The sequence below is a fragment of the Mobula birostris genome, chromosome 4, assembly GCF_030028105.1.
Source record: "Mobula birostris isolate sMobBir1 chromosome 4, sMobBir1.hap1, whole genome shotgun sequence".
NCBI lineage: Eukaryota > Metazoa > Chordata > Chondrichthyes > Myliobatiformes > Myliobatidae > Mobula > Mobula birostris.
Genome location: NC_092373.1, coordinates 18249338 through 18273270, shown reverse-complemented (window position 1 = coordinate 18273270; position 23933 = coordinate 18249338). Strand labels below are relative to the sequence as shown.

The following is a 23933-nucleotide window of genomic DNA, read 5'->3' as shown; positions in this document are numbered from 1 at the left end:
TAAAGGGGATACAGTGGGTGTTGTATATTTGGACTTTCAGGAGGCCTTTCACAATGTGCCACACATGAGGCTGCTTACCATGTTAAGAACCTATGGTATTACAGGAAAGTTACTGGCATAGTTAGAGCATTGGCTGATTAGTAGGAGACAGTGAGTGGAAATAAAACGATCCTTTTCTTGTTGGCTGCCAGTGACTAGTGTTGTTCTGCAGGGGTTGGTGTTGGGACCACTTCTTTTTATCCTGTATATCAATGATGTAGATGATGGGATAGATTGCTTTGTACCAAGTTTGCAGATGATATAAAGATTGGTGGAGGAGCAGGCATTGTTAAGGAAACAGGTAAGCTGCAGAAGGACTTAGACAGATTAGGAGGATGGGCAAGAGAGTGGCAAGTGAAATACAATGTTGGAAATGCATGCTCATGCATTTCAGTAGAATAAGTATTTTCAAAATGAGAAGAAAATCCAAAAATCTGAGATGCAAAGGGAATTGGGAGCACTTGTGTAGAATATCCTTAAGGTTAACTTGCAGGTAGAGTCAGTGGTGAGGAAGACAAATGCCATGTTTGCATTAATTTCAAGAGGTCTAGAATATAAGAGTAGGGATGTGATGCTGAGGTTGTATGAGGCCTCACCTTGAGTATTGTGAGCAGTTTTGGGCTCCTTATCTAAGAAAAGATGTGCTGGCATTGGAGAGGGTACAGAGGAGGTTCACAGGGAGGATTCTGGGAATGAAAGTGTTATCATATGAGGAACATTTGATAGCCCTGGGTCTGTATTTGTTGGAATTTGGAAGAATGAGGGGGATCTCATTGAAACCTTTTGAATGTTGAAAGGCCTTGACAGAGTAGATGTGGAAAGGATATTTCCCATGGTGGGAGAGTCTAGGACAAGAGGGCACAGCCTCAGGATTGAGGAGCATCCATTTAAAACAGAGATGGGGAGAAATTTCTTTAGTCAGAAGGTGGTGAATTTGTAATCACAAGCAGCTGTGGAGGACAGGTCATTGGGTGTATTTAAGGCAAAGCTTGATAAATTCTTCATTGGCCACGGCACTAAAGGTTACAGGGAGAAGGCTGGGGAGTGGGTCTGAGGAGGGAAGTAAAGGATCAGCCATGATTAAATGGTGGAGCAGGCTCAATGGGCCAAATGGCTTAATTCTACTCCTGTATCTTATGGTGAGGATCTCTGTGGGAAGTAATTTTAAATTTCTCTTGCGGCCTCTGTCTTGGGATTCATTCTTGGAGATTCAGTGACTTGTTCTAATCCAGAAGCAATATAGGATCTTTAGTACAGCAGGTTGGAGCATATAATATGTATAATCAGTTGATCAAGCATTATGATTGGATTTCATTGACCAATTATAATGCTTGACCAATCATAACCAAGTAGTTGAAAGCGTATGAATGCTTGTTCCTAAGTGGGCAAATGGTTGGACCCCTTATCTAAGAAAGGATGTGCTAATATTGGTGAAAGTTCAGAGGAGGTTCACAAGAAATGAAAGGGTTATCATATGAGCAGTGATTGAAGACCTTGGGCTTGTACTTGGTGTATTTTGGAAGAATAAGGGAGGAAAGGATCTCATTGAAACCTATCAAATGTTGAAAGGCTTAGATAGAGTGGATCTGAAAAGGATGTTTCCTGTGGTGTGGGAGTCTAGGATCAGAGGGTACAGCCTCAAAATAGAGGGACATCCGTTTAGAATGGAGATGAGGAGTAATTCCTTTAGCCAGAGGGTGGTGAATATGTGGGATTTGTTGACACAGGTGGCTTTGGAGGCCAGGCCGTTGGGTGTGTTTAAGGCAGTGGTTGTCAGGTTCTTATTAATCAGGCATGGACAGTTCTGGGGAGAAGGCAGGAGAATGGGATTGAGAGGGAAATGGATCAGCCACGCTGGAATGGTGGAGGAGGCTCGATGGGCCCACAAGAAAATTAATCTCGGGGTTTTGTATGGTAACACATGCTGTATGTTCTTTGATAATAAAATGAAAAGGTGGATATGGCGTATGATTTACTCCTGCTTCTGTTCAGGACTGGCATCATTGTATGATACAGTGTTTTATTTTTCCCAGCATTTTGCTTGTGTTTTGAATATCAGCTGAATCAACACTGCTGGGTTACTATCCATGTGCGCAATTGAAGCAGGCCACTTGGCCCGTTAACCCTTTCCTGCCATATAATATAAAACCATAAGATAGAGGAGCAGAAATAGGCCACTGGGCTCATGGAACCTGCTCCACCTGTCCATCATGGCTGATTTATTATCCCACTCAACTCCATTCTCCTGCAATCTCCCCACAACCTTTGACACCCTTGCAAATCAAGAACTTATCAACCTCCGCTTTAAATATACTCAATGACTTGGCAGCCACAGACGTCTGTGGCAATTAATTCCACAGATTCACCACCCTCTGGCTAAAGAAATTCCTTCTCATTTCGATTCTAAATGGACATCTCTCTATTCTGAGGCTGTGCCATCTCGTCCTAGACTCTTCCCCACTATAGGAAAGATACCCTCCACTTCCACTCTAGCTAGTCCAGCGGTCCCCAACCGCCAGGCCGCGGACCGGTACTGGACCACAAAGCATGTGCTACCAGACCGTGAGGAACCGATATGAGTCAGCTGCACCTTTCCTCGTTCCCTGTCACGCACTGTTGAACTTGAACATAGGGTTGCCAACTGTCCTGTATTTGCCGGGACATCCCGTGTATTGGGCTAAACTGGTTTGTCCCATATGGGACCGCCCTTGTCCTGTATTTCCCCCGCTAAGGTCGAGCGTTTCTATGAAACCTTTCGTGCCGAAATGGCATGAAGTGAAGAAGCAATTACCATTAATTTATATGGGAAAAATTTTTGAGCTTTCCCAGACCCAAAAAATAACCTAACAAATCATACCAAATAACACATAAAACCTAAAATAAATAATACTAACATATAGTAAAAGCAGGAATGATATGATAAATACACAGCCTATATAAAGTAGAAATAATGTATGTACAGTGTAGTCAGGAAGATGAAGGCAAAACCGATTTGTGGGGAAAAAATCGGCATGTTATGTGCACATCACATGAGCACGTCACACATGCGCACACAGGTGCCCGTGCAAGGCTTCGTGGTCATGGTTGTCTTTCCTGGAGTAAAGTGTCCCGGGATTTGACTGCTACTTTTGTCCCTTATTTGGGAGTGAGAAAGTTGGCAACCCTAACTGTAAAAGACATGTTGAGGTGAGTTTAACCCTACTCGAACACCTCCCCCCCCCCCCCCCCAGTCAGCTGGTCTGCAAGAATATTGTCAATATTAAACCAGTCTGTTGTGCATAAAAGGTTGGGGACCCCTGATCTAGTCCTTCAATGAGATCCTCCCTCGTTCTAAACTATAGCGAGTACAGACCCAGAACTATCAAATGCTCCTCATACTTGAACCCTTTCATTCTCCTGAATCTTGTCTGGAGCCTCTCCAATGCTGGCATCTCTCTTCTTAGATATAGGGCCCAAACAGATCACAATACTCCCAAGTGCAGTCCGACCAATGTGTTATAAAGCTTCAGCATTGCATCCTTGCTTTTATATTCTAATCCTCTCGAAATGAGAGGCTTCCTTACTACCAAATCAACCTGCAAGTTATTCTTTAGAGAATCCTGCGCGAGGGCTCCCAAGTCTCTTTGCACCTCAGATTTTTTGAATTTTCTTCTCTTCTAGAAAATACACTTTTATTCCATGTGGGTTCTCTTCAGTTTCCTCCCACATTCCAAAGGTGTAAACGGAGGCATTTGGTGCTTCTTCATGATGGATGCATGAGGTACTTGGGCAAAAGTTAAAAAGCTATACTACTGATTCCCATGGTTATCCATTGGGATCTGAACCTGGGTTAGCGCTGCAGTCATAGTGTTACACCAGCCACTGTGGTTGCATGCTGCCCTGTTTGGTATATTGCTCACATCGCAACAATAAAGAGACTTCAGAAATTGTTCAATGGAGGCAAACTACTTTGGTGTATCCTGAGGTGCTAAACAAATGTAATTCTCATGATTGCCTCTCTTTGATCTGTTGACTGATGATGCAGCCTGGCCGATGAGATTTTTTGCTGTTTTTTTTGCATTCTATGCAATTCTTGCTGGTGATACTGATTTAAATAACACTTTGCATGATTTAATCAAATGGATGTATAAAGTACCTCATGGCCTGAGTTTTCTCTTTCTGAAAACCTCATCAGAATTAGAACTGCAGACAGTTTCTTCATTCATAATACATTTTTGCATCCATCAAAGTAATGTGTTCTGTTAATCCACTTAACGCAGCGATCTTACCTGATCAGTGATCCCATTTCTTCACATAATAGTATAATTTTACTGCTATTTTTAAGTACAGTTTGTTCCCATGCACTTAAAAGCGAGGGTGTTAGCCTATGAAGAGAGATTGAGTCACCTGAGACTATGCTCACTGGACTTCAGAAGAATGAAAGATTTTTTTTATTTCAAAATATACTTTATTCAAAAATAAAATTTATATACGATAAACCATTCAATAACTTTCCATCCTTTACATACGTTTCCATTATAGTCTGTACATATCCATGGTTATGGCCACCCACGTGGCACTCCAGTTGTTCACCTTACCACATCATTGTTGAGGGGTATACTCCCCGCCACCCGACACCTCTCACTCCCACGGGTGAAGAAACCTATACTGTGGTCCTTCCCCACCGGGCCCTTGCGGTGGCTGCACCGAGTTTCAGTGCGTCCCTCAGCACGTACTCCTGCAGCTGAGAATGTGCCAGTCGGCAGCATTCTCCCACGGACATCTCCATGTGCTGGTAGATCATCAAGTTTCGGGCCGACCAAGGGCGTCTTTCACCGAGTTGATGATCTGCCAGCAGCACCGGATGTTGGTCTCCGTGTGCGTCCCCGGGAACAGCCCGTAGATCAGAGAGTCCTCTGTTACGCCGCTGCTGGGGATAAAATGTGCACTAGCCCGTCCATCCTCCTCCACACCATCTCTGCGAACTGACAGTGTGCAAAGAGGTGGGTCACAGACTCCTCCTCAGTGGGCAGTGGGGTGCGGAGACGTTCCAGGCGTACAGGAGGGATCTGACTGGGAGGGCACCTCTCACCGCCAGCCAGGCGAGGTCCTGGTGCCTGTTGGTGAGATCTGGCGATGAGGCATTTTGCCAGATGAACTGGACGGTCTGCTCGGGGAACCACACCACTGTGTCCATCACGTCCTTCTCCTGCAGTGCCTGCAGGACATTACGTGCCGACCACTGCCTGATGGCCCTGTGGTCAAAGGCGTTCTCCTGGATGAACTTTTCTACGTAGGACAGGTATGCCGGCAACGACCAGCTGACTGGGGTGTTGAGCGGGAGTGGGGCCAGACCCATCCTTCGTAGCCAGGGCGACAGGTAGAACCTGGGCACATAGTGGTACTTGGTGCCCACATACTTGGGTTCTACACACAACCTGATGCAGCCACATACGAAGCTGGCCATCAGGGTGTGGGCAACATTGGGGACGTTCTTGCCCCTGTTGTCCAGGAACTTGTGCATGATGGTCCCTCTCACCCACTCCATCTTGGATCCCCAGACGAATCTGAAGACAGCTCGGGTGATTTCCGAGCTGCAGGAACTGGGGACGGGCCACATCTGCGCCAAGTACAGCAGCCCTGAGAGCACCTCACACCTGATGACCAGGTTTTTGCCCGTTGTTGACAGGGAGTGCCCTCCCCACAGTCCCAGTTTCTGTTTCACCTTGGCAGTCCGCTCCTGCCAGTTCTTACTGCACTCCTTGGCTCCTCCGAACCAGATCCCCAACACCTTCACGTGGTCAGACCTGATACTGGATTGGTCGGGCCAGTTGCCGAAGAGCATGGCTTCGCTCTTCGTGCAGTTGACCCTGGCCCCCGACGCTAGCTCGAACTGTTCGCAGATGCCAATCAACCTGCGAACTGACCTTGGATCAGAGCAGAAGATGGTGACGTCGTCCATGTAAAGGGAGGTTTTCACTTGGGTCCCTCCACTGCCTGGCAGCGTCACCCCTCTTATGCCCTCATCCCTCCTGATGGCTTTCACAAAGGGTTCTATGCAGCAGACAAACAAGACTGGAGAGGGAACAGCCCTGCCTGACTCCAGACCTGATGGGGAAGCTGTCTGTTTCCCACCTGTTGACCTGGACTGCACTACGGATGTCTGTGTAGAGCAGTCTGATCCACTTCCGGATTCCCTCCCCAAATCCCATTTTGGAGAGCACGTCCGCCAGGTATGTGTGCGATATCCTGTCGAAGGCTTTCTCCTGGTCCAAGCTGACCAGGCAGGCATCCACCCCCCTGTCCTGCACGTAGGCGATGGTGTCCCTCAGCAGCGCGAGGCTGTCTGAGATCTTCCTGCCCGGTACAGCACAGGTTTGGTCCGGGTGGATCACCTGTCCCAGAGCAGACTTGATCCTGTTGGCGATAGCCTTGGACAGGATCTTGTAATCCATATTCAGGAGAGAGATGAGCCTCCAATTTCTAATGTCCTCCCTTTCCCCCTTCTGCTTGTAGATGAGGGTGATGATGCCCTTCCTCATGGACTCTGACATGCTGCCGGCCAGAAGCATAGCGTTGTACACTTCCAGCAGGTCTGGGCCCATCCAGTTCCACAGAGCCGAGTACAACTCAGCCGGTAAGCCGTCGCTTCTGGGAGTCTTACTCGACTCAAAGGAATGGATGGAGTCTGTCAGCTAGTCCAGGGTCAGTGGCTGATCCAGACTCTCCCGCTTGCCGTCGTCTAAGACCTGCGTGAGAGACGACAGGAAGTTACGGGAGGCTGTGGATTCTGTGGCTTTTTCGTCGTACAGACCGGCATAGAAGGACTGAGAGATCTTGTATAAACATATAAAGTTATGAAAAGAATGGATAAAATGGAGTCAAGAAAGTTGTTTCCACTAGTAGGGGAAATAACATCAAGATTAGGGGGAATAAATTTGGGATGGAGATGAGTTATTTCTTTTCCCAGAGAGTAGTGACTTTGGAATTATCTGTGCAGAGAGAGGCTAGAGGCTACCTCATTGAATATATTAAAGCCATAGTTAGATACTGTAGATTATGCCTTAATAGAGGAATTGAGGATTATGGAGGAAAGGCAAGTAAGTGAAGTTGAGTCCATGCCCAGATTAGCTGTGATCTTATTGAATAACAGAGCAGGCTCGACGGGCCAGACGGCCAACTCCTGATTGGATTGTCGTATGGGGAGGGGTGGCATGGTGGCGCAGTGGCTAGCACGACGATTTACAGTGCCCGCGACCTGGGTTCAATTCCTGCCGCTGCCTGTAAGGAGTTTGTACGTTCTCCCCGTGATTGTGTGGTTTTCCTCCGGGTGCTCCGGTTTCCTCTCACAGTCCAAGGATGAACCAGTTGGTTGGTTAATTGGTTATTGTAAATTTTATACTTCGTACTTTCTTGTCGCCAAACAATTGATACTAGAACGTACAATCATCATAGCGATATTTGATTCTGTGCTTTCCTGGATTACAAATCGATAGTAAATATTAAAAATTTAAATTATAAATCATAAATAGAAAATAGAAAAATGGAAAGTAAGGTAGTGCAAAAAAATTGAGAGGCAGGTCCGGATATTTGGAGGGTATGGCCCAGATCAGAGTCAGGATCCGTTCAGCAGTCTTATCACAGTTGGAAAGAAGCTGTTCCCAAATCTGGCCATAAGAGTCTTCAAGCTCCTGAGCCTTCTCCTGGAGGGAAGAGGGACGAAAAGTGTGTTGGCTGGGTGAGTCGTGTCCTTGATTATCCTGGCAGCACTGCTCCAAAAGCGTGCGGTGTAAAGTGAGTCCAAGGATGGAAGATTGGTTTGTGTGATGTGCTGCGCCGTGTTCACGATCTTCTGCAGCTTCTTCCGGTCTTGGACAGGACAACTTCCATACCAGTTGTGATGCACCCTAGAAGAATGCTTTCTACGGTGCATCTATAAAAATTAGTGAGGGTTTTAGGGGACAGGTCAAATCTCTTTTTTAAGTTGTCCCATGATTAGGTTAGAATTAAATCAGGGGATTGCTGGGCAGCACAGCTTGTAGGGCTGGAAGGGCCTTTTCTGGCCTGTATCTCAATAAAGAAATACATTTTATATAAAAGTCTGCCATCCTTGCCCAGACTGTGTTGCTCTGAGCCATTAATGTAGTGAGCTGTTATCTTGAAAGGCTGTTTGATGATCAGTTATTCCATTCAGGAGCATCTTGGTTGGGCGATAAATACTAGCTGAGCTGGTGATGTCCACACAGCAAGAACAGGTACCATAGGTAAAATGGGATTGGGCCTTTTGAGTTGAAATTTTTCTCTTGCCTTGAATAATTTCGTTCCTCTTTCCCCTCCCCTTCTTTTGCAGAATGGACACAGATTTTGACAAGGTACCTCCGAGAGCAGTTGGCCAAAATTGCTGAATATTACCACGGTCCTGCTGGTCAAGGTCCTGCGCCTACAGCGCCGGTGCCTCCTGATGTGGAACAAGCAATAAAGCAATGGGAATACAACGAGAAGCTGGCATTTTACGCATTCCAGGTAGGTCGGACGTGTCCATGGGGGTGGTGCATCATCCACACATATCTCCAGATCACCTCGTCCTTCCACACAGTAGTGCTTGCCGTTGTATTTGGTATTTAAAATAAAACTATTCAAATTAATTTATGCCTGCAATGTTTGGGCTATGTTACCTGTATCAGGATTCAGGAGGTTAGTTTCCCTTCCCTGGCAATGCCAGGATAGGTAGGTGAGCCAAAAGGTGCAGAGCAAGATCCAAGAAGCAGCAACATCTGGAGTGCAATATACTTGAAATGAATATTTTTGTGTAGTTTGCGGTTGTTTGATATTGTACAGGATAGACTGAATTGATAGAAAGCAGTTTATTTGTAGGGGGTAAATATTGGTGAGGACACCAGGAATGACCACCCTGCTCTTGTTTGTGGGATTCTTCACGACATCCTAAGAGAGTAGGCAAGATTTCTGGCTGTGTCGCATCCCTCCAGTATTTTACTGGAGTGTCTGCCTTTTTTTTCTGTGTGTGTGTGTGTGTGTGTGTGCGTGCTTAACCCTCTTTACATGGGATTAGAATCTGCAACTTCTTGACATTGAGTTGGGAGTGATAATGATGTGATTGAATGTTTCCTTTCTAAATCTCTTAAATTTATCTCAGGCTGTCTTTATGCCCCCTTTTCTTGTCCAGGTTAAATGACCGTAAGATATAGGAGCACAATAAGGCCATTTGGCCCATCGAGCCTGCTCCGCCATTTCATCATGGCTGATCCTATTTTCCCCTCAGCCCCAATCTCCTGCCTTCTCCCCGTATCCCTTCATAGCATGACCAATCAAGAATCTATCAACCTCTGTCTTTAATATACGTAATGAACAGGCCTACACAGCTGCTCTTGGCAATGAATTCCACAGGTTCAGTATTCTCTGTCTGAAGAAATTGCTCATCATCTCCATTTTAAAAGACACCCCTCTGTTCTGAGGCTGTGTCCTCTGGTCTTAGACTCTCCCACCATTGGAAACATCATGGATTACATACACAAACTTATTCCATTGTAAAGATCAGTTGGTGAAAACTTAGCATTTCAAAAACTTCTGCATCCCATTAGCTTTTTCAGTTTTTAAGTACGTAGGGCTGTCAACATTTGGAAGTTTATTGTCATTTAGTGTGTGGAATTTAATCAACTTTTATATCCTTCTATGACCAGCAGACAGGGTGGTGAATCCATTTTGGAAGAATGAGATGAGGGTGGATCTCTTTGAAACCTTTGACCTATTGAAAGGCCTAGAAAGAATTGTAGGTTTTTGCCAATAAAAATTGCAGAGATGTTTTATGTTTCAGGAAAAACCTTAACAACTCATTTTTGTACCCCAAAACCTGAACACTAAGTGTGGTAAAAAAAAACTTTATGTAATTATGTTATCACGTCAGAGCAGCCTCTTAAAGTGAACCCCAGTCCAATGTCAGTGCCTGTGAATGATATACGTTTCCACCAATTACGTTAGTCTATACAGCCCCACCCCTTCCCAGAATTCAGTAGAACTGGCATTGCGAGCATGTCCGGAACTCGGGAGAGCCACCCAGCTCATGTCCTGTGCTCCGTAGGTGGAGGCACAGCAGGGACCCCTGGCTCGTCCAGAGCTGCGTTGACACACTCTTGGTCATGTCGTGACAGCAGGGGCATGGTTGCAGAATCCTCCAAGTCAAGGTGGGGTGGTTTAAGGCGATCTGCCGAGAGACATTCAGGTTTATGCCTTTTATCAATGGTAAAAGTCTTTTCTCTCTGTTCCAAAATGCTGAATGGGCCATCATAAGGGGGCCTAAGGGGATGTTGGTGTGCATCATGGTGGACGAAAACAAACGAGGCGGAATGCAGGTCAACAGGAACCTAAGAGTGCTGTATACCACGATGGGAGGTAGGAATGGGTGAAAAGGAATTGAATTCACTGAGGAGGATGGACCACCGTTGAGAGGCCGACCAGGTGATCGCGGCATCAGGTATAAAATCACCTGGCACTCGTAACAGCTGCCTGTGTACCAACTCAGCCGCGAATGACTGCAGGCCCTCTTTTGGAGCTGTTCTGAACCCCAGCAGGACCCATGGGAGACAATCATGCCAACACTTATCGGTCAGGGAAGCCCACAGAGCAGCTTTTAAGGTGCAGTGAAGCCGCTTACATAGGCCACTGGATTGCGGGTGATACGCCATAATGTGAGGTGGTCCAGCACTAAAGTTCTGTGCCATCTCAGCCCAGAGATCTGATATGAACTGGGGACCATTGTCAGAGGAAATATCCAATAGTGTGCCAAGCCAAGCACCCCAGGTACTGATGAACACCGGAGCCACATCTGCGACTGTTGTTGATGCCAGAGGGACAACATCTGACCACCTGGTTGTACGGTCTACTATAGTAAGGGGGTGCCTGGATCTGCGGGAGGAGGGAAGAGGACCAACAAAGTCCATATTGACATGGTCAAACCGTCGCTCGGGGACCTCAAAAGGTGCCAATGGTGCCTGAACATGACGGTTAAATTTTGCCCGCTGGCACTCCACACAGGCTGCCGTCTGATCACGCACATCCTTTCTAAGGCGGTGCCACACAAACTTTAGCGCAACCAGTTTCTTCGAGACCTTCCAGCCCAGAAGTGAGTGGGCATGTGCAGCCTGTCCAGTTTGTGGGCACTATGGGGCGAGGATGACTGGCTGGGACATTGTACATGAGGGAAGCCTCACTGTCCCCAAACTTAATATTAGCCCTCTGCAGGCCCGTAACTGCTGTTGGGTGAGCCTGGACCTCTGGGTCTGTAGTTTGGTCAGCTGCCATGCTGGCATAGTCTTCCTCTATGTGTATGGCTTCAACGGCTGGCCGTGAGAGGCAGTCAGCCACGGTATTATTTTTCCCTTTGTTATATTGTATATCATTTGTGATCTCTGATATGTTGGCCTGTTGGCATTGCTGCTGTGCAGACCAATGGTCTAATATTTTGGCCATCGTGTATACGAGTGGGTTGTGGTCAGCGAACGCTGTGAAATGGTGACTCTCTAGAAGAAAACAAAATTGGCCGACAGCCAGGTAAAAACCGAGGAGCTCACGGTCAAACGTGCTGCACCTCCTTTCGGGGGGACGGAACTGCCGGCTGAATAAGGCGAGCGATTGCCACACGCTTCTGACCAACTGTTCGTGCACAGCACCCACAGCATAGTCTGAAGCATCAGTAGTAATGGCTATGGGTGTGTTGAGGAGCATGTGAGCCAGGAGGGTCACGTTGGAAAAAGCTTGTGCCCTGGTCGTATCCGCTGACCAGTCCAGTATATGATTAGGGATAATGCCTTTAAGCACACTATACAGGGGCTATTTGACCTGTGTACAATGCCGTGTATTTCCATGTTGGCCAACTCAGCCTTCATGGTCGCTATCTTTTCTGGGTCCAGTCTGCGCTCATGGGCATGGACTGGCACGCCAGTTGTGGAAACGTGGTGCTGGACCCTATGTTTTGTGACTGTAGCCGAGAATGCGGGCTTGGTGAGGTTTGGGAATTCACCCAGCGGTCCAGTAAACTCGTATAAGATGGTGCATGCGCTTGACAGAGTTGTTGTTGTGAACTTACTGGGTAACGACCCAAAGTCCTTGACATCCACAAGCCGGCAGTTCTTAAGATCAACTAGTAATCCTTGGGCACATGGGAGATCTGAACTGAGCAGAGGTCTCAGCACTTTAGATGGGACAAATTCTCACGTGTAATGTTGCCTACTGAAGCAGAGTGTCACTCATCAGGTCCCGTAAGTCTGGATCCTGCGTCACTGGCAACCTCCAGCAAGGTTTCATCGCACTTTGTCTTCCATCAATCGGCAACGCTGGCAGCACAGTCACTTGAGCGCCTGTGTCAAGGAAGTGTCGCCCTGAAAGGGTGTCAGTAATGAACAGTAGGTGTCCCTGGCAGCCGGAACCCATGGTGTCCTACAGTGGGGGAGTCTAGCATTGGAGAGCACAGCCTCATAATACAAAGCTGTCCCTTAAGAACAGAGATGGGGAGGAATTTCTGTAGCCAGAAGCGGTGAATCTGTGGAATTTGTTGCCACGGATGGCTGTGGAGGCCAAGTCATTGGGAATGTTTAAAGCAGAGGTTGATAGGTTGCTTGAATAGTCAGGGCATCAGAGATTATGGGGAGAAGGTAGGAGAATGGGGTTGAGTGGGATAATAAGTCAGCCATGATGGAATGGCAGAGCAGACTCGATGGGCTGAATGGTCTAATTCTGCTTCTATGTCTTATGGTCTTATACACTGCAGATTTTAGTGCACAGTGTCTGTTCACAGTAAATCTATGTAACTGTTTAATTGTGTTCACGATCTTTAACCACCCAAAACCCCATTGGACAGCATCATGAACAGCTTTATGGTGATGGAAAGTGTTAATCATACCCTCTGCCACCTGCCACTGAGCCAATTTTGGATCCAAAATACCATGTTCCATAGAATCACAAAATGGATACAGGGCCTTCGGGCCATACTGATCTCAAGCACATGTGTTCACTCATCTCCTTACTTTTCACTCATTCTCTTTAATTCCAAACTCCCCCCTCCCCCCAAGAATCTATTCTTCACCTCCAGGCTTGGTGCAGCTTGCAATAGCCAATTGACTAATTACCCACTGGTCTCGGAATGTGGGAGGAAACCAAAGCTCCCAGAGACAATCCACATGGTCACAGTGCGAACATACAAAGTTGGGAGATCTGGATTGTAGCTGGGTTGATGGAGCTGTGAGACAGTGGATCTGTTAGCTGTGTCTTTGTGCCTTTCCTACAGCATGGGCACCGGTCCAACTGGTCCATGACAACTAAGATGTCCCATTTTAGTTAGCTCCATTTACCAGCGTTTAGCCCATATCTCTCCAAGGGGGTTCCTTGGGGTCTCCGGACCCCTTGCTTAATAGTATTGGTCCATGGCATAAAACATTTTGGGAACCCCTGCCCTAAGCCCTCCCAATCCATGTATCTCTCCAACTGCCTTTTAGAGGTTGTTGCTGTACCTATCTCAACCAGTTTCTCTGACATCTCATTGCACACAGATACTATCCTTTGTGTAAAAAAAAGGTTGCCCCTCAAGTCTTTTAAGAGACTCTTAGATAGGTATATGGAGCTTTGAAAAGTAGAGCTGTTTGGTAGGGAAATTCTGGGCAGCTTCTGGAGTAGAGTACATGGTTGGCACAACATTGTGGGCTGAAGGCCCTGTAATGTGCTGTAGATTTCTATGTTTCTAAGTTCACATTAAATCTTTCTCCTCTCTCCTTAAACCTGCACTTGTGTTCTTGATTCTCCAGAACAAGAGAGAAGACTTGAGTGCATTCACCCTTTTTTTAATATTTGAGACATTTTCTTTGATCCTACCTTGTGTCAAAAGTCTTGTTACAGTCGACGTAGGTTACATGAAATACAACGACGATCCTTGTTAGTACTTTTAACAATTTCAATCTCATCAGAGGCATTCTTCCTTCAAATCTTTTCTGACTGTCCGTTGTTAATTTGGACATGTCTAAGTGAAAACTTGTACTTTCTCTTGTGGTTTCTTCCAGCAGTTTTCTCATCACTGAAGTTAAATGAACTGGTTTTGCCATCCCTTGGTTTGATACTGTGATTATTTAACAGGCCCTTCTGGCCCAATGAGCCCGTGCAGCTCAGTTATGCCCATGTGACCAATTAACCTACTAACCTGTATGTCTTTGGAATGTGGGAGGAAACAGGAGCCCCTGGAGGAAACCCACGTGGCCTCAGGGAGAACGTACAAACTCCTAGCAGTCAGCAAAATGAACCTGGGTCGCTGATGCTGTAATAGTATTATGCTAACGGCTACACTACCATGTTGCCCATTCACTTCGTTTATCTTCCTTCCCCTTTTTAAAAAAATCCTATATATATATATATATATATATATATAATATTAACTGTTCTATGATTCAAAATTTTGTATGATTGTATTAAGATTGTTAAGGATAGTTTTAAGATTTAATGTGTATCTGCTATTAAAATTAGGCTTGAGTAATGGAAATTTTCTTTGGTCATCTGGGACTTAACCTTATGAATATCCCAATTAAATTCTTCCATATTGTGAGGTGCTAATTTATTTTCTGTGTTCTCCTGTAATCCCTGGAGTTTGAGTTGATTCACTCCTCTGAACTTCTGGGTGCAAAGCTTTGTAGATTTGTTAGAGTCGGCTGGATACGGAAAGGCCGTAAGTATGCTCCATCATGAATGCTCAGAACAAAAACTGGAGTTGCTGGAAGCCTAAACAAAATAAGAACAGATGGAAATACTCAGGAGTCCACGGGAAGAGAAGCAGAATCATAGAACATAGAACATTATGCACAGTACAGGCCCTTCAGCCTATGACATTTGTCGACCTTTTAACCTGCTCTAAAATCAATTTAATGCTTCCTACGTTGCCCCCCATTGTTCTATCATCCATGTGCCTATCTAAGTGTCTCTTAAATTCCCCAATGGTTCTGTCAAGGCTGTCCACACACACAGACTGTTCTCTGTGTAATATCCTACCATGTACTTCCCTCCAATCATCTTGCAATGATGCACCTGTTTTGGTGAGGAGACTCTGATGGAAGTTTTGTCCCAGAAAATAGCATGGGGTTCATTCAAAATGTCTGGTACTGACTTAATACAACCCTTACAAACCTTGGCTGCAGGTCATATTTAATGTGATATTGCAGACGATGGAAAACCTGTATGATATCTGGAATGAAATAACTATTTCCTACTAAAGGCATCCACGCATGGATAGCTTTCGCAATACGGAAAGCTATAATTTTGGGAGCCTTGTGGATCATCCCAACACTGGTGGACTTAAATGCTGCCTTTTGGGGATATGCAAGTACCTTGGCATCATTATCCTGGCAATCTGATGGGCAGGAGATGGCTAGTTTAATATACAAGGTACTGGGGACATTTTTTACTGGCAAGGCAAACTGGACAAGGAACACTGCATTCGCAGTGTGAGCCTCATTGAGACCGAGCTGGTCTGCTGTCAGCAACTTGCGCCGTGGATAAGGTGAACAGTTCACTATAAGGAGCACAAACACATCACAGCATCTACTTTCTATTTCTCAAAAATTAAGAGTTCAAAGTAAATTTATTATCAAAGTACATATGTGTCACCATATGGAACCCCGAGGTTCATTTTCTTGTGGGCATACTCAATAAGCCTATAGAACAATAGTCATAATAAAATCAATGAAAGAACGCCCCACCAGGATGTTCAACCAGAGTGTGAAAAACAATAAACTGTGCAAATACAGAAAGAGGAAATGATAATAAATAAGCAATAAATATTGAGAACATGAGATGAAGAGTTCTTATTAGTGAATCCATTGATTGTGGGAACATTTCAATGATGAGGCGAGTGAAGTTATTCTCTTTGATTAAAGAGCCTGGTGGTTGAGGGGTGATAACTGTTCCTGAACCTGATGGTGTGTCTCTTGAGACTTCCTAATGGTAGTAGCAAGAAGAGAGCATGTCCTGGGTGCTGGAGGTCCTTGATGATAGGTGCTCCTTTCCTTATGGATGTGCTCAATGCTGTGGAGGGCTTTACCCATGATGCACTGGACCGTAAACACTACTTTTTGTAGGATTTTCCATTCAAGGGCATTGGTGTTTCCATACCGGGCAATATACTCTGCACTACATGTCTTTGGAAATTTGTCAAAGTTTTAGAGTCATGCAGAATCTCCACAAACTCCTAAGGACTTCATCTTCATCTGCTCGTCATCCCCCTCCTCACCTCGTTCCACCTATTATCTGACAGCCCCTGCGTAACTCCTCCTGTTCTTTGTGCTAACCGTCTCCCCCTACCCTCTCAGTCATGATGCAGAGTCTCGATCCGAAACTTCAACCATCTCTTTGCTCCACAAATGCTGTTCAGCCTGCTGAGTTGGCTCATGCGTCTAGATTTTGCTCCAGATCCCAGCAACTTCAGTCTCCTTTATCTCCACATTACGGTCATCAGCAGATGTGCCCCAAACCTGGAAGCTCCAAGTGAACATAGTATATAGCATTGATACTCACAAAATGCTGGAGGTACTCAACAGGTCAGGCTACACCCATGGAGAGGAATAGATATTCAACGTTTCAGGCCAAGATCCTTCATCAGGACAGGAAACGAAAGGACAGGAGCCAGAATAAGAAGGTGTGGGGAAGTGGAGGAAGGGAATGAGTACAAGGTGGCAGATGTTAGGTGAAAGCAGGTGAGGGGAAATGGGGAATGTGGGTAGTGAGGGAGGGGATAAGTAGAAAAGGTAAAAGGCTGAAGAAGAAAGAATCTGATAGAAGGAGGCAGTGGGCAACGTGAGGAAGGAGGAGAGGAACCAGAGGGTGATGGGCAGGTAAGAAGAAAAGTTGGGTTGAGAGGTGAATCAGAATGGAAAAATAGAGAAGTGGGGGAAATTATTGGAAGTCAGAAATAGAAGCAAAGTCCGAGCCTCTAAGGATCCCATAAAGTACCTCAGAAACGACTGTCATCCTTCGGTACATTCGAGCTACAAAGTATCATTAGCACATGTTCCGTCCTGAAGTGTACCACCATTGACAGCTATGAGAAGACTTGCAGCTTCTCGACCAAGAGGAACCGGGCCTGATTTGAGAATGACCAGGAAACTGAGGAACTGACAAACCACAAGGACCTCAGTTCCTTGGAATTTTGTAGGCTCTAGAAGACAAAGGTCCAGCAAAAGCTGCCCAAGATTGAAAGAACAGGTGGTGGATGGTGAGAGCACATGAAGTTCAGCAATGTTTTGACAACGATGATGTTGGCAGGTCCATCACTGAAGTCAAAGCATGTACTTTCCAAATATCCCCACTAAAGCCCTAAACGAAGAGGTGAGGATCTTCAGCCACGAATCCACAATCTGATTGTGTATACATGGGCAGAGGAGTACACTCTCAGTTGCCACTTCATTAATGCAAATACCTAATCTGCCTATCATGTGGCAGCAACTCAATGCATAAAAGCGTACACTCACAGTCAAGAGGTTCAGTTGTTGTTCAGACCAAACATCAGACTTGGGGAGAAATGTGATCTCAGTGACTTTGATTGTGGAATGATTGTTGGTGTCAGATGGGGTGGTTTGAGTATCTCAGAAACTGCTGACCTTCTGGGATTGTCTCACACAATATTTTCTAGAGTTTAGAGAGAATGACGCGAAAAATAAAACAAAACATCCGGTGAGTGGCAGTTCTGTGGGTGAAAACGCCTTGTTAGTGACAGAGGTCAAAGGAGAATGGCCAGACTGGTTTAAGATGACAGTAACTCAAATAACCACATGGTTACGATAGTGATATGCGGAAGAGCATCTCTGAACATACAATACATTGAACCTTGAAGTGGATGGACTAAATCAGCAGAAGATCACAGACATGCAGTCAGAAGGTACATGAGGTACCTTATAAAGTAGCCACTGAGTGTATGCAGGGAATTTAAGTGATCCTACAGCTGTGACCTCTTTCAACTAAGATGACTACTCCTATTCTGGGTCTACCTCAGGGAAGGTCCGTTTCTTCACGGTGGCCGAAGCCATGTTCCCCAATTGTAGTGTTGATTTTGTCCATCTAGTCAGCGCAGTGGGCAAGATATTTGTGTAGCAGCTCCCAGAGAAATGGTGGGAGCAGTTCCAGATACTGTACTTTGCTTTCATCAGCCTATCTGCATCTTAACTCCATTCATCAGGAAGACAACATGTTATTCTCCTTTCTCAGATTCCAAAGACTGCCCGTGCAGTCTTTGTTTAAAATCCCATCTCTATGTCTGTGCTCCTGACACGGGCTCTGATGGCTCTGGAGGCCAAGTCATTGAGTATATTTAAGGTGGGGATTGATAGGTTCTTGATTAGTAAGAGCATCAAGAGTTATGGGGTAAAGGCAGGAGAATGGGGTTGGGAGGGATAATAAATCAGCCATGATGGAATGCTGGAGCAGACTTGATGGGTCAAATAGCCTTTCTGCTGCTATGCCTCAAAGACTTATGGAGTCTCCCTAGATTACAGCATTAATGTGATCTTATAATATTTTGTACTCAAGTTTTTTAGATGAGGCTTGGACCTTGAAGTTTAGGGCTCAGAGATGGTGTGTTACCCTCTGAATGGCAATGAAAAATGATCACATTGTTACCTTTCTGCTATCACAGAGTGCCTGTGGCCAAAAACAGTCTCCCTCCACCAGCGATGCCAAAAATTGAAGTTGCAATTTTGGCTTTTTATGCAGGTTTTTTTTCCCTGCTCACTAGTGCTGGGGAATTTTTTCCCGGCAATGTGAATGGTGTAGATTAAATTTCAGCAGGAGCCCTTGTCACATGAGAGCAGTTTCTGCAGCGTTAAAGGGGATGTCATTGGAAATTCACAGCTGTCAAGTAAATGGGGCTTAACGGAGGAGCATTGGCTTCACTTCCCCTTTTCAGAACTGATCCGTTAACAAAGAATTATTATTAACGCCCAAGCTGTTTCTCTTTTTCGGTTGGGTTTACTTTTGCCAAGATATATTTGTTTGAGCAGTACTTTGTGGAGTTGTTGTGCTGGTGGTGGAGCGATTCATTGGATAAATTCTGAATTGCAAGCTCTATTCTCAAGGAAAAGCTCTCATTGGTTCTCACTTTTCTGTGTTACATATGGTTCCTTCAATGATGTGTGTTGTAAAATACTCTATACATCTTGTCCTGCACCACCTGATTTTTTATACACAAATATTGATGACATAAAATAAGCCCAGTTGAATTTGAAAGTAATATTGATTTTATTTATGTATTTATGTTGGGCTTCACGAAATTGGTGGCACACGCATCAAAGTCTGCATGAGAAACTGATGAAGTGTCCTGACCTGAAACTATACCTGTTCGTTGCCCTCCATAGATAAGACCGTTATAGGAGCAGAATTAGGTCAATCGGCCCATTGAGTCTGCTCCACCATTCCATCATTCCATCATAGCTGATTTATTATCTCTCCCAACCCCATTCTCCCTGTAACCTTTCATACCTTACTAAACAAGAACTTATCAACCTCTACTTTAAATATACCTGATAACCTGTCCTCCACAGCTGTTTGAGGCAATGAATTCCACAGATTCACAACCCCCTGGCTAAATAAATTCCTCCTTATTTCAGTTCTAAATTGGCATCCCTCTATTCTGAGGCTGTATCCTCGGTTTCTAGACTCCTCCGCAGGTGTAGATACAATTTCCATAGATTTTAAAGGTTCCTGGATTACAACCACAATCCCTCATTGTTCCTACTTGCATAAGTAAAATGTTTAAATTTGCCTCTGAGCCAACAAACAGGGAGAAAAAAAAAACCTTTTTCAATCCATCCCCCCTCTATGCAGCCCTTGGCTATGAGTCAACCAAAGACACAATGTGACCATGCCAGCATTAAACGTGGCCTAATTCTGCTTTAGAGGTTTGGTCAATAATATTCTTGCTTTGTGAAGTGAAAATCGGGGAATTAACAGACCACCTCTTTGCATGATGAGCCATGCAGAATGTCTGCATGTTTAAAAAGCCCAAGGAATGGTCACTGGTTCCCTGGAGTTTTGAAAGTTTTATTCCTCTGAGGGGCTGTTGGCCTGAAGCATTAACCCTTTCTTCCTCTCTATTTGATGCCTGGCTTGCTGAATACCTTCTGCTTAAATCCAGTTATATTCACTGATAGATATTCTGATGTGCACAAAATTACTGCTGGTATTAAATTGTGCTATTCCAACAGAATGCATGCATTTCACCTCCAATTATGGACTGAAGTCTGAATTCTGACAGTCTATTTGTAGGGTAATGTGGATGGGAATGTTAACACGACAGAATACGCCTAATCGGGTGCCTTTGCCTTAAAGTCACGAGTCTGGCTTCACACCTTGCTCTTAATCATTCCAGTTTCTCTTTAGGTTTTGCACCCCAGAAATTGCCCGGCTGCACTCTCACTCTTCAGGAAAATAATGATGAACTTTCAATACTCTTGTCAGCTCCATTCGCATCCAAAGCTCCATGCTGTGGGTATGGAGAATGGCTGGAAAGGTGCATTGATTCCCTAGTATCAGGAGAGGAGGAGAAGATGGTGGTGTGACGGCAGTGCGTGCGGCCTCTCCGGTGAATGATATCTGTAATCTGTCAAGTAGGGGACCGTGCACAATTCTGATTTGATGGAGACAGACTTGAGAGGATGGAGGAACATCTGGAGAAACTTCTGAAATGCCCGCTTCGCTGCTACTGTGTGGTAACCAGAATCTCCGGAGCAGAAGGTCCCGAATCCTTGGCTTTGCTTGTTTCAGCGGCCGGGGCTAGGTCGAAGGTGCTTGGCAGAGGATGGCGCTCGGGAGGCTGTATCGGAGGGGCTGGTCAGAGGCTCGAAGTTTTCGGATGGACGGACTCGGTGTCGGCTGCTTCCAAGGCATCGGCAGTTGTCGGTGCCTTGGAGGTTTATGGCAGGGAGTTTCTTCCTTTTGCCGCCTGCTACTGGGGACTCGGAAGTCGATCGGGACTTGAGACTTTTTTTTTACTGTGCCCATGGTCTGTTCTTTATCAAATTATAGTATTGTTTTGCACTGCTGTAACTAAATATTGTAATTATGTGGTTCTGTCAGTGTTAGTCTTTGGTTTGTCCTGTTTTCTGTGATATCACTCTGGAGGAACATTGTATCATTTCTTAACGCATGTATGTATTTCTAAATGACAATAAAAGAGGACTGAGTGTTCTCATAATCTAATCTAATCAGGTTTGCTATCACTGACATATGATGTGAAATGTATCAGCAGCACAGAGCAATACATAGCAAAACTATAGATTACAGTAAGAAATCTATGTTTGTATGGGCTGGCTGGTGGTGTAGTGGCATCAGCACTGGACCTCAAGGCAGATGGTCCTGAGTTTGAATCCAGCTGGGTCTGTATTTCGCCACAAAAACCCTATGGACAACTACACTATGCATATGGTCGCTATGAGTCGATGAAGACTCGATGGCACTCAACAACAACATGTCTACAGTGGTGCTAAGAAATTTGTGAACCCTGTGCAATTTTCTCTGTTTCTACATAAATATGACCTAAAATGTAATCAGATCTTCATGTAAGCCCTAAAACTAGATAAAGAGAACCCAATTAAAAAAATAACGCCAAAAAGCATTATTCTTGTCCATTCAACACACACAAAATGCTGGTGAACACAGCAGGCCAGGCAGCATCTACAGGAAGAGGTACAGTCGATGTTTCGGGCTGAGACTCTTCGTCAGGACTAACTGAAAGAAGAGATAGTAAGAGATTTGAAAGTGGCAGGGGGAGGAGGAGATACGAAATGATAGGAGAAGATAGGAGGGGGAGGGATGGAGCTAAGAGCTGGACAGTTGATTGGCAAAAGGGATCCAAGGCTGGAGAATTAATTTATTTAGAAAAAATATCCAATATTACATGTATGTGGAAAAAGTATGTGAACCTCTGGGGTAATGCCTTCTACAAAAGCTATTTGGAGTCAGGTATTCCAGTCAACGAGGTGAGATTGGAGGTATGGGTTGTAGAGGTGTCTTGCCCTATTAAAAAGACACACAAGGTCATGTTACTGACAGATCTTGCTCTTCTCAAGAAACAACTTTCAGAGGACTTTAGAAGAGGAATTGTAGAGATGCACCAAGCTGGAAAAGGCTACAAAGGCATTTCTAAAGACCTGCGTGTTCATCAGTCCATTGTAAGAGAAAATGTCTACAAATGGAGGAAACTCAGTACTATTGCTACTCTCCCTAGCAATGAGTGTCCAACAAAGATCACTCCAAGAGCACAACGTGTAATGCTGAAGGAAGTGAAAAAGAACCCAAGGGTAACAGTAAAAGATGTGCAGAAATCTCTAGAACTTGCTAAAGTCTCTGTTCATGTGTCCACTATAAGAAAAACACTGAACAAGAATGGGGTTCATGGAAGGTCACCACGGAAGAAACTACTACTCTCCAAACAAAAACATTGCTGCACTTCTCAAGTTCGCAAAAAAAAAAAAAACCACACCTGGATGCTCTACAACTCTTCTGGGACAATGCTCTGTGGACAGATGAGACAAAAGTTGAACTTATTGTCAGAAATACACATTGCTGTGTTTAGAGGAAAAAGGGTACTGCACAACAACACCAAAACCACATCCCGGCTGTGAAGCATGGTGGAAGGAGCATCGTAACCTTTGACAAGGTTCCACATGGAAGGTTAGTTAGGAAGGTTCAATCGTTAGGCATTAATATCGAAGTAGTAAAATGGATTCAGCAGTGACTGGATGGGAGACACCAGAGAGTAGTGGTGGATAACTGTTTGTCAGATTGGAGGGCGGTGTGTAGCGGTGTGCTTCAGGGATCTGTACTGGGTCCAATGTTGTTTGTCATATATATTAATGATCTGGATGATGGGGTGGTAAATTGGATTAGTAAGTATGCAGATGATACTAAGATAGGTGGCGCTGTGGATAATGAAGTTGGGTTTCAAAGCTTGCAGAGAGATTTAGGCCAGTTAGAAGAGTGGGCTGAAAGATGGCAGATGGAGTTTAATGCTGAAAAATGTGAGGTGCTACATTTTGATCGGACTAATCACAATAGGACATACATGGTAAATGGTAGGGCATTGAAGAATGCTGTAGAACAGAGGGATTTAGGAATAATGGTACATAGTTCCCTGAAGGTGGAATCTCATGTGGATAGGGTGGTGAAGAAAGCTTTTGGTATGCTGGCCTTTACTAATCAGAGTATTGAGTATAGGAGTTGGGATGTAATATCGAAATTGTATAAGGCATTGGTAAGGCCAAATTTGGAGTATTGTGTACAGTTCTGGTCACTGAATTATAGGAAAGATGTCAATAAAATTGAGAAAGTACAGAGGAGATTTACTAAAATGTTGCCTGGGTTTCATCTCCTAAGTTATAGAGAAATGTCGAACAAGTTAGGTCTTTATTCATTGGAGTGTAGAAGGTTGAGGAGGGACTTGATAGAGGTGTTTAAAATTATGAGGGGGATTGATAGAGTTGACATGGATAGGCTTTTTCCATTGAGAATGGGGAAGATTCAAACAAGAGGACATGAGTTGAGAGTTAAAGGGCAAAAATTTAGGGATAACATGAGGGGGAACTTCTTTACACAGAGATTGGTAGCTGTGTGGAATGAGCTTCCCGCAGAAGTGGTTGAGGCAGGTTTGATGTTGTCGTTTAAAGTTAAATTGCATAGATATATGGACAGGAAAGGAATGGAGGGTTATGGACTGAGTGCAGGTCGGTGGGACTAGGTGAGAGTAAGAGTTCGGCACGGACTAGAAGGGCCGAGATGGCCTGTTTCCATGCTGTAATTATTATATGGTTATATGTTATATGGTTATAATTTGGAGCTGCTTTACTGCCTCGGGGCCTGGACAGCTTGCAATTGTTGAGGGA

At 44.9% G+C, this 23933-nt stretch overlaps 1 protein-coding gene across 4 annotated transcripts in view; it reads left to right on the top strand.

Moving 5' to 3' along the window:
* LOC140196181 (mediator of RNA polymerase II transcription subunit 12-like protein) overlaps positions 1-23933 on the top strand; it is a 720072-nt gene that overhangs the window by 89160 nt on the left and 606979 nt on the right. For all 4 annotated transcript variants that reach the window (XM_072254957.1, XM_072254955.1, XM_072254956.1 and 1 more), the window contains exon 6: positions 8369-8541. In XM_072254957.1, coding sequence (XP_072111058.1) covers positions 8369-8541 — 173 coding nt within the window. The remainder of the gene's footprint in view (positions 1-8368; positions 8542-23933) is intronic.